At 40.8% G+C, this 15,344-nt stretch overlaps 1 protein-coding gene across 2 annotated transcripts; it reads right to left on the bottom strand.

Moving 5' to 3' along the window:
* Nucleotides 1–2,880: 2,880 nt before the first annotated feature.
* cacng6b (calcium channel, voltage-dependent, gamma subunit 6b) lies at nucleotides 2,881–11,928 on the bottom strand. Of its 2 annotated transcripts, none has more exons than XR_010930384.1 (6): nucleotides 11,810–11,928; nucleotides 9,311–10,036; nucleotides 6,609–6,683; nucleotides 4,687–4,824; nucleotides 3,879–4,569; nucleotides 2,881–3,768 (listed from the first exon to the last, which is right to left on the bottom strand). XR_010930384.1 is itself a non-coding variant. In XM_067601289.1 (6 exons), exons 3-6 carry the CDS (start codon nucleotides 9,672–9,674, stop codon nucleotides 4,349–4,351), a joined length of 798 nt encoding a protein of 265 aa, XP_067457390.1. In that variant the 5' UTR covers nucleotides 9,675–9,685; nucleotides 10,003–10,036; nucleotides 11,810–11,921; the 3' UTR covers nucleotides 2,881–4,348. The 2 variants fall into 2 exon arrangements, 1 of the variants encoding a protein (XP_067457390.1); XM_067601289.1 differs by having other exon boundaries at nucleotides 2,881–4,569; nucleotides 9,311–9,685; nucleotides 10,003–10,036; nucleotides 11,810–11,921.
* Between the last annotated feature and the right edge of the window lie 3,416 nt (nucleotides 11,929–15,344).

Here is a 15,344-nt window from a genome sequence, read left to right as displayed (position 1 = left end):
AGTACGCTTCCTCAAGTACTGTACTTATGTACAATTTATTTCCATTTCGTGCTTTATATTTCATACTTCTACTTCCTTACAATTCATTGAGATATATTGTACTTTTTACTCCACTGCATTTATCTGAAAGCTGTACTTACCATCTTTACCAATTTAGATTTTACATACAAAACTCGTAATGAGCTTATAAAACAGGATGCAATATTATTGATTAACTACTTATACTTATATACTAATAATATTCAAATTACAGGAGACATTTTTATGCATTTAGTATTTATACTTTTGATACGATAAGTACATTATGCTAATACTACTTGTGTACTTTTACTTAGGTAACATTATTATTGCAGGATTTTCATTTATAGTGGATTGTTTTTACAGTGTTGTATTGCAACTATTACTTAAAGAGGACATAACATGCACATTTGCAGGTCGCTATTTGTATTCTGGAGCTCTACTTGAATATCTTTACATGCTTTACAGTTCAAAAAACTCCTTATTTATCTTATACTGTTCTTTTATGCAGCCCTTCAGTTCAGCCTCTGTCTGAAATAGGCCGTTTTAGCTCCTGTCTCTTTAAAAAACCCCTCTCGATGAGCCCACTCTTTTCTGATTAGCTGATTAGCCCCTTAGCAGACTTTAACAGGCAACATAAACAAACTATAGTAGTAGGATTTCATGTCTTTTTCTCGTTCTTTACTTGAAATATAAACTCCACAAATACATCTGTACATACACTAGTGGAAAACTCAAGCACCCCATGGAACAACCTTAGCAACAACAACAACAACATCTGACATTATAACAGTATATAAATGACAGAAAATCAGAAAAAGCATGTTATGTCCTCTTTAAGTAAGGATCTGAATACTTCCCCCACTGTATAACACACACAGCTCATCATTAGTGAGCAAACATTGCTCTTAGTAGTTACTCAAGGACTCTCAGCTAATCTTCAGCATGCTGTGATCCTAAAAAGACTTTGACCTTCTCTGTCAGTCTGGGGCAGATAATATTTGCAAATATATGGATAGTGCCAGATGGGCGGTATTTGCCAAAGAGGATAATGAGAAAAGCAACTGAAAGTTAATTCAGTGTACTTTTCAATGACCACTGCCCTACCTGAGCACATCATCTTTTTTCTGACGGGCCCATCTGGTACCTTATGCATGTTTCTGCATGAACAATTATGAAATACAGTCAAGGTCTACTTTGGTCCCTTTTTTCGTGACCTCAGAGGAATCATCACTGGCAGGAAGGAGGAAAGTGGGAGCAATTCCAGAGCGGATCAAGCTGGAGGAGTCCCTTCAGAGACAAGAGATGATACTTCAAATGCATTCGGGCAGGGGGAAGGCAGCTGTGTCACATCTTGACAGCGGGCCTGAGATTCCTAGCAGTGCCCCTGAGCCTCGAGGATTAGTTATCTGGAGTGTCTTTGCCTAGTATTATCATACCTTCTGCAATGTTGTTACAGTCACAGTGATGCAGCGGCGAGAGGTTGCCAAAGCAAACTCATGTAATCTACTACACAGGCACTGTTACTCTTCACAGTTTACGGTAACAAATGTTTAAAGGATAGATTCACAAGGCCCATATAAAGAGAGAAACAGGTTTTCCTTGCTGTAATCATTCCTTCTGTTCATATTGGCTATTAAAAGATCCTCTTCAAATGTGCTTTCAATGTAAGTGACAGGGGCCAAAATCCACAGTGTGTCCATACAGTCATTTTTTGCAAAAATGTATTTACAAGTTTATCTGAAGCTTATATGAGGTTTCAGCAGTCTGAGTTAGTCATATCTGCCACATTTACAGTCTTTTCAGCACCTGTTGAGTTGCGGAAGTATTGTAACAAAAAGAGGAACTTTGGCACTAAAAAGAACGGTGACGTTGAAAGATATTTACTTGATTTGACTAAATTGACTAAATTAATGAAGCTTCATATTAACTTCAGATAAACTTTTTAATACATTTTTGCACAGAAGGAGGCTTGTGGATTTTGTCACCCATCACTTAAATTGTAAGTGCATTATGAAGGGATCTTCTAATGGCCAGTATGAACAGGAGGAATGATAATGGCAAGAGAAACCTATTTCAGTATTCATTTAGGCAGTTGACTATTGTTTTAAGACAGACTTGAAAAATTGTGAACCTGTCCTTTAAGTATTTGGCCATTTATATTTTTGGCAATATATCAACAATACCACAGGAGGTTTTTCTCCTCTATGACTTTCAACCTATTGTGGACAATCTACACGTCTTCTATCAAGAACTCTAGGAAGCCCATTTCCATTTATAAACATGCAACTAGTGCATGTGCAACACTTGTCACACAGTCTCAGTAGGACTATTAACAGCTATATATACAACCAGGATAGTGTGTCATGTGGATTCAGTTTCTTCTCACTGGGAGTTAAAAGCATACATGTGTCAAAGTGTGTGTGTGCGTGCAGGTGAGCATGTGAGTATATGTGATTCCACTCCCTAGTGGGCTAGGTGTGAAAGTAGTTATTGGGACATCTCTGATCAGTCTGTGTGTGGGGCAGAGGGGGGGTGGGCTGGAGGGGTAGTGACCAGTGGGCCCTGGAGACAGCAGGGAAACTGACGCACTGAGGTCAGGGGTGGAGGAGATGAGAGGGCACAGAGGTATGAGAGTAGGCCGGGGGGTACATAGTTGAAATTCAAGGATAAGGTTTCCCAACCTCTGCAGTGAAATGCATTGCGATGAGCTCTGGCCTAATTATAGAGGAGCGGGTTTTGGGGGGAGGGGGATGTTTGGCAAAGAGGTTAGGAGTCATACTGTTGGAAGAAGGGTGAAAATGGGTGAATGTCAAGTTTGAGGGCAGAGCGAGTGTCATGCCTGCAAACAAAAGAGAAATATTATGTCAAATCTCTTTAATGATAACTAAAACTGGTGCCACAAACTGTACATTTATACAAGTAGAAATAAGCACAGCATATATTTCGTAAAATAGCATTTCCCAGCAGAGAGATAAGGTGATCATCCTATGATAAAGATCAAGTGTATTTACTGTATACATATTGCAAATAAAGTGACTGGAGACGACACTACAAAACAGTGACCATTCATAAAATATAAACACATACATGTTATGTACATAGTGAGTCCATACAATTCTCTGATATACAAAATCCTCTCACAGCTGATTTAATTCAACATACATTCATCTGATAAATTTCAGCAGTATTCCCCCAATAATTTTTGTAAAACACACATAAGTAATAAATAATGAAAACTAAAGTCTCCTGTTTATCAAGTGTGAAAAGCTGCACTTGCTGCTAGAATATTAAGTATTGACTCTATCCATATGGCAAGGCAATATGTAATAGATAATAGACCCCCTCCATACTGATTGTAAGCATGATCAAAAACAAAATATATGTTGCTGCATTGATGGTGATACATACTGATGGTGCTATGAAATTTCAAACTACGGAAGAACATTTCCATCAGGAAAAAAATAAGAATGATAAATATAAAAAAAAACTCATAGTAAGGCAAAATTTTGGGATATTGTGTGATAATTTCTGATTTAGTATCCATCATTTGCACAATCAATCTTTAATTCCAAGTTTTATATCCCATTTCACAACTATTACAGTAAAATATTACATATTTTAAATTTAATTTTAAAAATATTTTTGTTTTATTTCATTATTTATTATCACCTTACTTTTGTTCTCTTTTTATTCTTTTTCTCCTTTGTTACATTTGTGGAAATAAAGGCCAAAACACATTCTTTGTACCTTGTAACAGATTCTGATCATTTTGATTTAATAAGTCAAAACTTTGACTTACAATCTCATAATTTTGCATCATGCCAAACTTCTCATGTTTTTTCTCTCTATATTTTTACTTACTTATATTTCCTCCTCTGTGGAAATGGGCTTCCATATTAAACAGATTTAAAAGTGGCTGAGCATGTAAAAAAATGTTTTATTCACCTTCCTTATACTAGCAGAGACATTAGATTTATGTGTGGTTGTACAGCTCTTGGCAGGCCAACAAGTCTATTTGTGATACTTGTTTAAGTAAACACACATAAAGCTTCATATTAAACTGTTAGCAGGAGCCCTGTCAGTCCTTCCATCTATTTATAACTAAAAACACTGGAACAAATGTTTGCAAAACCTAAACCTGGAGGGTTTCCTCATGTGTTGCTGACTTCTCTTCATTTATGTAATTAAGACCTTGTATGAGCGCTCTGACAAATTAAATGCCAAAAGCAAGCTCAAAGTTGCACCCCTCAGGAAACAGACTTTTACACTTGGATCTCAAGCAAGACATCAAGAATACTGTATGCATATTTTAGCTAAGTGCTGAGTGCTAAGTGGCGCTGTTTTTGTGCTGCAAGCATTTCTGCCAGGGGCTGAAAGGAAGCGAGAGGATGACGAAAAGGAGACCTCCAAAAATAAGGATGGCTCCCGCTGAGCCTGCACACATCACGGACCAGGACAGCTCATGGTATACTGGTATGGAGTGGTCACTGGACAGCAGGGCCAACACTGATTGGTGGAATATCAGGATAGAGAGAAGGACCAGGACGCCTGCAAAGGTGGAGAGAAATAATGGAGGGTTGAAAGAGATTAAAATCTTACAACTGATCATAAAGATCAAATCATTGTCTTGCTAGTAATCAGTCAGTGAGGTAACCCTGAACCCACCTGACAGGATAAAACAGAAGGATGCTGGTTTGAGAAAGAAGGGAACTCCTTTGCTGAGGGACATGATGATACAGATGGCGCCCATCACCATCATGGTCAGACTTATCAATGCCAAGACAGCTGCTGCTAGATTCAAGCCTAGAAAGAAGAGGAGCAAGGAATAAAAAGAGGAAAAGAGCATTTAGAATTGAATTAAATCAAAGAATCAATCTTTCATCTATGTGTGTATATGTTTTAGGGATAAAATGGAAAAATGGATGACAAAATATGTGAAAATAAGTTTGTTTAAAGTTGAAATCTGTAGCTTCATGCATGTTCATGCATTCTCAGAAGTCTGCAGCAATGATGACAGAGGTATTGTGAACTGGAAACCAACCAGCCATTAATTAAAATCAACCATTTCAACACTTCAACTCAAAAACTTGATTCTACTGGGCCTATAGTTGATTCGACTTCATTTTGATGTGTCAAAAATACAAACATGGTGTGAATTGTGCCACTTCCCGTACTGGCTCTGTTTAAAACAAATTTTATTGGCATCGGAAACCTGGACAGGTGCAACCCAAAAAACTGATCAACACTTCACAATAGCCAGTGCCAGTTTTGTGTTTTTTGACACTCCACCACACAGATATTAATTTATTAATTAAAGCACAACAGATATGAGCTTTAGGGATGAGTCTTGTTGGTGAAAGGCAGAAGAAGCCAAAAAGGAGGTGATAAAACAACAATAAAAGCAATATATTACAGACTATTACAACTGTGGTTTTGTTGCCAACAATACCTAGAGGGATTAATGCATTGTTCTTATATTCCATGGCAGCCATTTGTTCATGCCTGTATGATTTTAAAATGAATCTGCAGAGACTTAAAACTGTGAATTAATCATCACAGTGAACATTTATTCAACTTTATGCTCTGTTAAAGTTGCATTACTTTGTTTTTGTGATAATGCTCTTGACACCACGTCTAGTATTTTTAAGAGTTTCCCTATTGGTGTCTTCGAGTGCTTGGTGGAAATTCAGATAAGTGCAAGTTGGCTGGTAAACTGCAACCACTTTTAGGGAGACATGACTAAGAGAGCAGGCACACCAGCACCTTTGAGCTAAATGCTAACATCAGCATGCTAACATGTGTACAATGACATTGCTAACTTACTGATATTTAGCAAATATAATGTTCACTATGTTGACCATTAGCGTATCAGTATACTAACATTTGCTAATTAGCACTAAACACAAAATACAACTGAGGCTGATGGGAATGTCATTAGTTGTGGGGGTATTTGGTCATAAACCAAAATATTGGATCTATTAAAAAAACTGACCTGGTGATGGGCGCAAGAGCAAAAGTCAGAGGATCACCAAAGTCAGTATGATTAATTTTTTGGGAACAATGAAGGTCCGTACAAAATTTCATGGCAATCCAAAAGTTTTTGAGATGTTAAAGTTGTGACTAACAGATCAAGACCAACATCGCCAACCATAGAGAGCCACACTGCTGGCATGGCTAAAACTATCAGATCCCATTATCCAAGTGATGATAAACAGGTTTGATATACATATATATACTGCATATCACAGCATGAATGCACCAACAAGGACTTTTTCAAAACTTTACAGTATGTTTACTGTGATGTAAGTTTCAAGTCTCAGCCAGTTGATCTTAAATCTGCACTGAAACCAGTGGGCCGCCTGGGCAGCAGGGTAAACACATTCATCAGTCTGATAGCTTATGGTTTACTGCACAAAATGGGTGGCTACAGAGGTTAATGGCCTAAAACATGCAAAAACCACCAGCATGGTCCTCTGAGCCCACCAGTGAACATCTTTATTGATAGTGGCTGTAGTGTAACTTCAGCTTGTATCTGTATGTGTCACAAAGGTTGCAGGGGAACTGAGGAGGGTATGTGAATGTCTCACTCTTGTTAGTCGTCTTCTTGAATATGACTGCGTTCTCCCCAGAGGTGAAGAATTTGAAGTAGGTGCAGTTGGATTCTGTAGGTAAAGAGAAAAGATCAGACTAACAAGACAAACACACACTCACACTCCTATGGATGGCCGCTGGTCTTCTGTGATGTGCCCACTATGCATCCATGCACTCTGTCCTTCCAGGCATCATTCCTATTTATATCCAATTGTCGAGCATTAGCTGGAATACCCAGAGACACATACACACACACACACACACACACACACATACACACACAGACACTGCCCAGCACTGCACATATGGTGCCGCCAGAGAGGGTGAGAGACGGTAAAACGCTGAGAGTGGATGGCAGAGGGGGAGAAAGAGAGGTAGACAGAGAGAGAGAGAAGGGGCAGATGGAGGATAGAAATGGAGAGGCGTGGCTGCAGAAGGACAAGGAGTGAGGGGGAGAAGATATGGGGGGGTGAGCAAGCGACGAAGGGGGATGCAAAAGAAATATGGATAGAGGCTCAGAGGATGAGATAGCAGGGAAAAGGAGTAGTGAGTTGGGGGCAGATGGAGGGGTGGTGAGAGCAGGGGAAGAGAGAGGGGAGCCACAGATGGAGAAGGAGGTGTAGGGAGCAGGAGATGTCAAGAGGGGGAGGAACACAGAGGGGTTGCTTAATACTGCATTAGACATACACTCTCCCTCAGTCCCTGTCTGTCCCTCTCCCTCATTTCCCCTTCTCTATATTTAGACAAAAACTGTGAAGTAGTCAGATTCCACTTGGCTTCACAAGTGCATAGTGAAGATATTCACCCACTGAATGTGTGCTTTAAGATGACCACATGCTAGCTCTCACACACACACACACACACACACATTCTCACACATCTCTTTCACTCACAAATATGTTTGTGCCTGAACACATTCGCAAAGATTTTTTTTTTTTATTGAGGCAGACACACCATTTATCAGCCGACTGATTTTTTTTTAACACATTATGCTATTACACTCAACCTGTTTTGCTATCACTATCCCTGCTGAGCCTGTAATTATTAAGCCGTCATGTTCCTCTCCAGCAGGCAGCAAAGATGGATAGCTGGTCTTGAGATGACAGGCACGGCATCAGCGGGCCGCACTTTGTTCAGGACGGAAGCCAGAGGCATGTGTAAACAGGGATGTGAAACAGAGAGAAGCAGAGATGGCAAAACAGTTGTTTTCCTCCAAACATGACGAGCCCACGGCCATCTGCAACAGGCAGCATGGGCCAACAGTGTTAGGACGTGTGAGAAAGATTGTCAGAAGCATACTGGCTGTTCTCACACACCAACAGACCATCTCGGAGGCATAGATATATATCTGCTCGCTAGAAGCAGCCAGAGATGTGGATCATTTTGACAGGCAAGATGAATCCTTGAAAGCTGAATAGAAAAACAATCTTGTGACACATCGTTCAAGGTGATGTATGTGAATAGTACTTATGTATATGTGATCCACAACTCTGCTATATGAGGGGAGATTTTGTCCTGTTGTCAGAGTTTCTTCAGAGCTTTGCTGTGTCTCAGCAGATTTCCTGAGATAGGCAGTGATTCCTGCTAAGCCTTCCTATCTCTATCTGAGCTCTTCCAATACCTGCCTCTCTCCATATCCTGCATTCGCTTTTCAGACAGAAATAGGTCATTATGCAGATAATCAACGCACCCTGGAGAACCTAACCACGGTCAAGTTGAATAAAGAGCTTTTAGAGAGAGCTGTCACAAATCTAAACATGGATGTTCATCAACACAATAAACCTGTGGTCTGCCCTTTTATCACTTGTCTGTACTGTGTGTACAACAGTAGATGATTAGGTACCCAGTCAGGGGAAAACCTTGAAATTAATAATGCTTCATTACACTGCCAATGTTGTGAATCACAGAGATTATATTGTATGATGTTACATGTACCTGTGCGCTGCTTTGTGTTGTCGCAATGAGACAACAATTGAAAACAGCATTACTGTGTGTGTCCAACACTTGCAATGTCTCATTCCACTGGATCTGTTTCCGAGCATCGTATTTCTTTAATGATTTAATTTGCACATTATCTGTAGGATGACCTAGATACATATGTATGCAGGCGGCATCACATACACCACCATCCCCTCTATTCTTTTGCAAGATTACAGAGGATATACATGTATGCACGGGGAAAAAAAAATCAAAAATCATAAATATGTCGCTCAGAAATTTTAAGATTTTACTGTTGGGATGCATATTTTTTTATTAAAACCAACGGTGTTGGCATTTCCTCAATCCCTTATGGGCTCAGATAAAAGACCTACAGATGTACATATATTCCCAGAGGGCATACATCATATTAGTTATGCCTGCTCCCTCTGTTTTCACATCAATAGTGATGGCAAAGAAAAATTGTGGCGATTAAGTGTACATGTTTTTTTTTTCTCAATGATGTCAACAACTTGCAACCTCTCAAAAACATCTTTTGACCCTTTTTTCTATCAATTCACTTTCATACTGTAGCATGGAGGCAGCCTTAAGGTTAGACTTGTATGGCTGGGCAATTCAGCTGCAGAAAAGCAGACGTGAGCAGACAGTCGGAGTAACAAAACAGACACATTCCCTCCAGAAATCTCACCTGCTCACCTCCTAGACAGCACAGACAGACAGACAGACAGCTGAACACAAACTCACACAGCCAGAGTCTCACCTCCAGGTAGTTCAGTGGGGCCGCAGCTTGTCCTCTCTGGGTCTATGTCAGCCACCCATAGGGTGCGGATGCAGCCCTTCCACAGGCCATAATGCGCCATCTGGCAGGTCTGGTTGCCATTGAAATTCTTTGGTTGGGCCAGCTCCACCCAAAACTCTGTCCCCATGCCCAACACTGTCAGGGTCACACCAATGATAGACACGAAGAATGCCAGCTTGATCTTCCCCTCTAGGCTGTCACTCATCCTGTTGGTTCGCCTCTGTCCCCTTCCACCTTTCATGCCGCCCAAACCCCCACCTTGGATAGCCCCTGCCACCCCAATGCGACCATCCTCATCCTGCTGCACAAAGAAGTTGGACCACATACTGATCTCGACTAGGGATGTCCAAGGAAGAGTGGGGAAAGAGACAGGGCACTTAGGTTAAAGATCGGAGGGACAGATAGAAGATGTAAAGACAAGAAAATGTAAGAACGGTAAAGATAGTTGAAAATGGGGGGATGGGTGTTTAGGGTGCTATTCTGTGATAGATGGGCAAATTGAGTAAAAGCAGTCAGAAAGAACAGAGCATCAAGTAAAAATAAGTGGGCTGGACACTGAAATTGGACTTAAAAAGGTAGCGATAAAGCCACAGTGAAGTAGGGGGTGGATAAAGTGAGGTAATGATAAAATGGTGAGAGATGGAGGCGAGAACCAGGAGAGCCAGTGTCTGTTTTCCATCCAGTCCTCTGAAACAGAGAGATGAAACAAAAGATGAAAGAGCAGCCAGCATATGCTTCACAAGAGCAAAATCCTTTCATCACCAGCGTAATATTTAATTTCCAACAGCTTTATCAGCATCTACAGTATTCCCTGCTAAAAGCCATATGACATGCTCTCAGCCAACAATAGATAAGCCATATGGCGTTTCCCTGAAAGGCAGATTTTGCTTCAGATGAAGAAACAATTGGGCTGGATGAGCTAGTCGAGTTGGTTGGTGCTGGGTCAAGGTGAGAGATAACACCACAGCGCCAGACTGGACCTCCCATCTTCTATTTTCCCACAGGAGTTGACAACAGAGCTCTTCCCTGAGCAGGTACACTATCTCGAGCTTAGACTAAGATCCCCTCTGATCTAAGGGATAATGGGTTGCCACAAATACCTCTCATCCTGCATTACGTGTACCAGCAAACACTAGAAACCTGCAGCCATGGCTGACTTTTTGTATATGTGTGTGTGTGTGTGTGTGTTACTGGCAGACGCACTGTAGCTATGTCCCGGCTTATGAAGTCGTTTTTACTATTCCGAACTGTGAGTGAGGGGCCCTCAAAGCAGTTTAAACAACGTGAGTGACAACGGTGTGGTTGTACTGCGCCGGGTGCATGAGAGGTGATAATTCAAGCCTGAACCCTTTGACAGAGTGTGGGGTGCAGTAATTAACTCTGCCGTGCAGTCCAACAGGTCACATAGTGGTGGCTACAGGCCTTGCCAGTTAGGAAGGCAGCACCAGCAGGCCACACACAGTTGGTGGATCACTTAATTCAAAGCTTTGCGCTGACAGCATCAGAGGTTTTATATAGGCAATGCACCTCATGAACCCACTAAATACAAGGCTTTATGTTTGTCTGCAGTGATACAGTATTTTGCATTAAATTTATATTAAGTGCAATATGCTGTCTAGAAATTAAAGTATTTCACTGGCAGTGTTTACATTAAACTTTAGTTAATGTAACTACTGTATGATTAACAGTAGAGACAATGTGGTTAAAATCATCATCAAGGGTATTTGTGAGGATATTTTCTAATATAGATATATTGTGTTATCATAACATGGTGTCATTTACTGCATAACGTTGTTGTCATATGAGTAAAACAAACTCTTGAGTTACTTATTGTAGCAGGTTTTAATTACAGCTTGCTTGGAATCATTTATTTAGACAACACAAACAATAACATCGTCACCCAGCACTTGTTGAGAGCGAGCATTGTGAAGATCTTCTAATATCAAGAGCTAACCTAAAGCATATACGCATGTCTCTAAGGAACCACAGGTTTGGAATAGCAGCCATGTATTAGAATACCCCACCAGCATTAACTGTAATAAAGAATATTAAGACTGCAGCTGCTGACAGCCAAGTTAGTGGTCATAGAATTACAAACCTCGATCACATTACATCCATATTAACCACAGGATGATCAGAGGGGTCAGACATGTCAGGCTACTCTACAGGCGGGATAACACAGACAAATGCTCACTTTGTAAGACCAGACGATCCAAAGCATGTATACACGTGTGTTTTTGAGGTTGATAATACAACATAAACGATGGTGCATTGACCTACGTTCTTTAGCAGCTGAGCAGAAGATAAACCTGTAGGCTACACACGAGTGCATTTTGTGTTGTAAACATTGTGGAGATGAGAAACTCTCTCTATCATGTCTCCATCAATACCCACCACTACCTGTGTGACATGTGGGCATGAGAAAGCAAAAAATACACTTAAAAGAGGAATAAGTCTGACCTGTTTGGTGTGTGTTGTTCAGTTCAGGAGGAAGAGAAGCTTGAAAGTTAACAGAGGGGCAGAATAGCGATGAGAGAGTTAGTGAGAGAGAGAGGGAAAAGGGGTGGGAAGGAGGTACGTAAGAGTTATGGAAAGTGAGTGTAACAGGGGAGGGGGCTGCAGCCTGGTTGGTTAATATGGTTCATGATTAAATGTGTGTGTGTGCACTGGTATTGGCCCCCAGACTGCACCTCCAACTCCTTTTCAATCTCAACAGCACCCTTTTCATTCTCCATACATGTTGTAGATCTTAAATCAATGACCAGTAGTGCTGCAGGGTGGTCTACGCACACGATGACAGCCCAGCCATTAAAAACATGTCTGTATCTGTGACGGCCTCGCTGTTTGTGTGTGTGTGTGTACATGTCTATTTTTGACAGCCACCTGTTAATGACATTAAGTAAGGGCGAATGAGGAGCCTGTGTTTATATGAGAGGGGCCAGGATAGCATTTTACAGCAACACAATACAGTGTGAGGAAGGTGAAAATCTGACAGAGACAGAGAGTTTAAGTGAAACGAGGGAGACAGAAAAAGCAACAGAGAGAGAGACACATATGGAGACAGAGAAATAAAGTGGAAGAAAGATGGGAAAAAGAAGATGAAAGTGGGATAAAAAGGTCTGAGGTACAGTATCCGAGGTACAGTAGATGCAAATATGGACTACACCATCCGGAAATGAAGATGTTGGGAGAGGGAAACGATATTGTGCAGCCCTATTTCATTCCTCACTAAACAAGGTCCTGGGAGATTTCTGAGTCTCAGCCTGGTTTTGTGGAAAGCTTTTCTCGTGGCCCAGCCCTGCTTGGCTCTTACACAGTTTAGGTTACATACGTGGCACAGTGAGAGAGAGGCCAACCCCAGCGGCCAGCCACGCTCTGGGAGGGCAGGGTGAGGGGGGATGGGGAGAGAGGGGGGGAGGGGTGGGGGGGACTGTGATGCAAACTGAGAGTGAGCCAGGGACAGAGAGACAGAACAGGAAAGAATTGGAGGAAAGGGACGAATCAGGCTGTAGGCTGTGACAGGAAAATAAACACCTACAATGTCCAAAACAGTCAAGCCTTGTTCCTGTTCCTTTTTTTTTTTTGGAGAGATTGCAGTGTGGCTGGCGCAGTTTGCAGTTAGACTTTCTCAGAGATATGGGAAACATGTCGGGCACATGACAGCCATGATAAATTGATTAATCTGGAGGACAGCTATCTGTTTTAATGCACATATGTGTGTCAATTCTTTAAAATGACTTTGCTTCTAATTACACAGCCTATCTCGGCTCCTCCATCATACGAGATTGATAGAAAATGTCCACAGACAGTCCGAGGCCATCAATAATCTACAGTATGCTGATGTGAACAACCTTTTCTTGACATCACTCAAGTGCCCCTGTCAGCAGTACTGATTTATGCTTGAACACGCTGAGCTGTGCACATGTATGCTCGTATGCATGTATGCACCCATGCACCCATGCACACATTGCCCACACTTGTGCACATTATAGCTGCATCCATTTCATATGTGGAGAGTGAGAATATTTCCCCGATTAAAGGAGAATATCCAGCGATATTATATGTATCTGTATTTTTGTTAATGTCCCACGAAAAGACCACAACCAAACAAATCATTCTGGTATTTTTTGTGTATCCAAAGCCTGACAAATCTTATCCCACTGTGCCACATTGTTGTCCAAAAAACTAAACACATCATTGATCCACAGTTGCACTGCTTGACACGTTCCTTCATTACCATATAATACAGGCACAGTAGTTTACTTTCAGTGGATCCCACATACACTGTCCAGTTCTGTCAGTTTACTCAATCTGAGAATTTAACAAGAATTTATACTGTAGTATAATTATAGCATTTGTAACTAACAGATACCCATTCTAATATTACAGGGTTCAACTTTTTTTGTATAAAAACCATATTAGACACATTATGATTCCAAACAGATCATTTTTTTATATGTCTGGAGGGGATCTTTTAAATATACCTGCAGCATAAATCTTTTGTAAATTACCAGATTGTAAACCCCTGTTTCCTAACTTCAATCTTTCCTTGTACCTACATATATGAATCGGTAGCTACTGTACTGGTACACTGTTAGTACAGAAAATTACACTGTAAATTGGGAGTGATTATGCTGTATGTTGCAGACCGTAATCTAAGGTGTTACCAAGATTGACAAGCGCTGCTAAGACCTTTTGCAGAGCACGTGTCATTAATAACAATTAACGATGGCTCTGTTCATGGCCAGTGTGACATTGAACCAGCATGCGTGAAGCAAGGACCTTGAAACTAAAGCAGCTAAATGGAATTCAGCCATCATTCATTTGATTATTTACACCAGTGATTTTCCTACTGTGACATCAAAAATGCATATTTGCATTTAACCTGACCTCTGTTTGTACCTGTGTTTTTGAGTTATTGGCAGAGATGTTTACATTATCTCAACTCCTGTAAGTTGAATGCAAACTGGCCCATGTACATAGAGTACCGCATCCATCCTACTTCAGTGTTGCACTCTCCCTCTGCTGCAGTGTTCTATCTTTCTGAATGAGGATCAATGGGGGAGCACTGCTCAGAATGACAATGACCATCACAGAGGTTGACATTCACCACTAGAGGGAGATAATGTATTTACAATCTTCACTGCAGCACCAGGCCCGGGGAGGGCTGCTAATAACATTTAATAGGTCCTATGTTAGACAGCCTGAGTTTCCTGATCTATAAGAGAGGCAGGGTCAGTATAACATGTTTCCTCTAGTGGATATGGCTCCAGCAGCCCGGCAGAGCTGTTTTTTTTTTTTTTTTTATCTTCGCCCTCAGGGAACAGGGTATAGAGTGTTGCATCAGTGGCCCTGCTGCTGGGTCTTGTGCAGTGGGGTGCAGCGATGCAGATGGAAATGGGCAGTATAGAGCTGACACAGGACATTATTTCATGTCAGAGATTTGATGATTTCCTGCAACTGTTTTACAGGAACTCCCTGTTGAATAAATCCCAGGTGGACACGGCCTTTATGGCATTTATTGCTGCTGACCGGGACTGTGAACTCATGTGGACTGATCGAAATAAAAAAGCATTGGCCAAAACAACTTGATATCTGGGCGGATTTTGAAACAGCAAGCATAGATGCTTCTCCAGCAATTCATAATTATATTAACTTATGTGATAATAGGTGTAAATATTAGTTTTGTTTATATACACAGGTTTAAAATCAACCAAATGACACTCAAATAACATTAAAATTAATGTCCAGGGAGGGGAAAAAAAACCCAAAGGTGCTTATTTCAAATTATATGTACACAGGGTATGACATGAGAAAATAAATAAATAAATAAAACAGAGACAGAAGACTATTTTAAATATGTCTTATAGGACTTAAGGAAGAAGTAACTTTAACCAAATAAGAAAAAGAGTCCCATAAGTTTATGATAGTATCTGATGTTTAGGTATGGTAAGGTTTAGGTTTAGGAAGATGAAGTGTTTGGTTAAGAGTAAAC

This window comes from Thunnus thynnus, chromosome 10, assembly GCF_963924715.1.
Source record: "Thunnus thynnus chromosome 10, fThuThy2.1, whole genome shotgun sequence".
In the NCBI taxonomy this organism is placed as follows: domain Eukaryota; kingdom Metazoa; phylum Chordata; class Actinopteri; order Scombriformes; family Scombridae; genus Thunnus; species Thunnus thynnus.
The sequence above is the reverse complement of the archived record's forward strand: the minus strand, read 5'-3'. Positions and strand labels throughout refer to the sequence as shown.